Source organism: Fopius arisanus, unplaced genomic scaffold, assembly GCF_000806365.1.
Source record: "Fopius arisanus strain USDA-PBARC FA_bdor unplaced genomic scaffold, ASM80636v1 scaffold00034, whole genome shotgun sequence".
NCBI classification, from domain to species: Eukaryota; Metazoa; Arthropoda; class Insecta; order Hymenoptera; family Braconidae; genus Fopius; species Fopius arisanus.
Genome location: NW_011887773.1, coordinates 1,023,394 through 1,024,559, shown reverse-complemented (window position 1 = coordinate 1,024,559; position 1,166 = coordinate 1,023,394). Strand labels below are relative to the sequence as shown.

Sequence of the window (1,166 nt, the reverse complement as noted above, 5' to 3'; positions counted from 1 at the left end):
CCACCCAAGATCGAAACAAAATTCATGGCTATTGTCAATTAATTTTCTAACATGAAACAATTTGTTTAATTTTGCAGTCCAAGCAGTACAGCGCTGGGTTCGCTCGATCAGCTGAAGGAGTACCTGACAACCGCGGGCACTTGCAAGTGCGGTCTGGAGTGCCCACTTAGACCAGAACAGGTCTTCAATTTCGATCCCAAGGTCAGTATCAATATACAACCAATATATTTCCCCACATTAATCATTATCCGCTTACTCATTTTATCTTTATTACCCCCCGGATCAATTACATCCCTGAATTGCCTGTCAAACGCACGTTACGCGGGTATCATATAATTACCGTCGTGTATCCGATAAACTTAGACACGTTTTATGAGACTGATAATCCTATGACTTATTCCGCAATGACTTCAACATGATCCGGATTAGGAGGATCTAAGTGCGTGAATGATCGATTATCGATTTTCGAGGACTAAGCGGCAGGAAAACCCGGGCTTTTTGTCAATCGCGCAACTTCATTATATCTAGAAGGATTTCCGGAAATTCAAAGCGGATTTTGTAAACGGTAATATGTGAATATGGTAGGGCATGTTTCCAACTTTGCATAACATGAATTTTTTATATCTGAGGTATATCTGCAGTAAATAAACATTCTTTCTTTTAATATTCCGGCCCTTTCTGCCCTATTCTGGCTATTTAGCATTATCTCACTCCAGGCATGCGGCTGTGGATCCTACACTGTACGGTATTGACTCTCCTATAGAACATTAGAGTGACATGGGAAACCACAGGAAAAACCATGTCGGTACAGGCGGGTGCTCTATTAGCGACCTCCCTCTCATCTGTGTCTGTTGAAAAATTCGATTCAGCCGGGAATCGAACTCACAACTTTCAGAATACTAGGCTCGCATCTAGCCACTGAGCTACCGACGTCGGCGAAATAAATAAACATCCTTAGTATCCAAACTGAGTAGCCGTTAATGAATTTAACCTCTTTGAGTCATCTCACTTATTATTCTAGATGCTCATGTAGCTGTACGGAACTTCGAACCCTGAACTTCGCGTTCCCATCAAAAAGTAGATAATTTATAATTTACTGAGCAATATTATGAGGTATTTACAATGAGTCAACGCGTGGTGAAGGACTTTTTAAGTTTCAAGCTTTA

The 1,166-nt window shown here is 41.0% G+C and overlaps 1 protein-coding gene across 4 annotated transcripts in view; it reads left to right on the top strand.

Annotated features, from left to right (window-relative positions):
- The window catches only part of LOC105266006 (uncharacterized), a 250,214-nt gene that overhangs the window by 168,349 nt on the left and 80,699 nt on the right, over positions 1-1,166 (top strand). For all 4 annotated transcript variants that reach the window (XM_011303877.1, XM_011303879.1, XM_011303878.1 and 1 more), the window contains exon 3: positions 78-201. In XM_011303877.1, the coding sequence (XP_011302179.1) occupies positions 78-201 (124 nt within the window). The remainder of the gene's footprint in view (positions 1-77; positions 202-1,166) is intronic.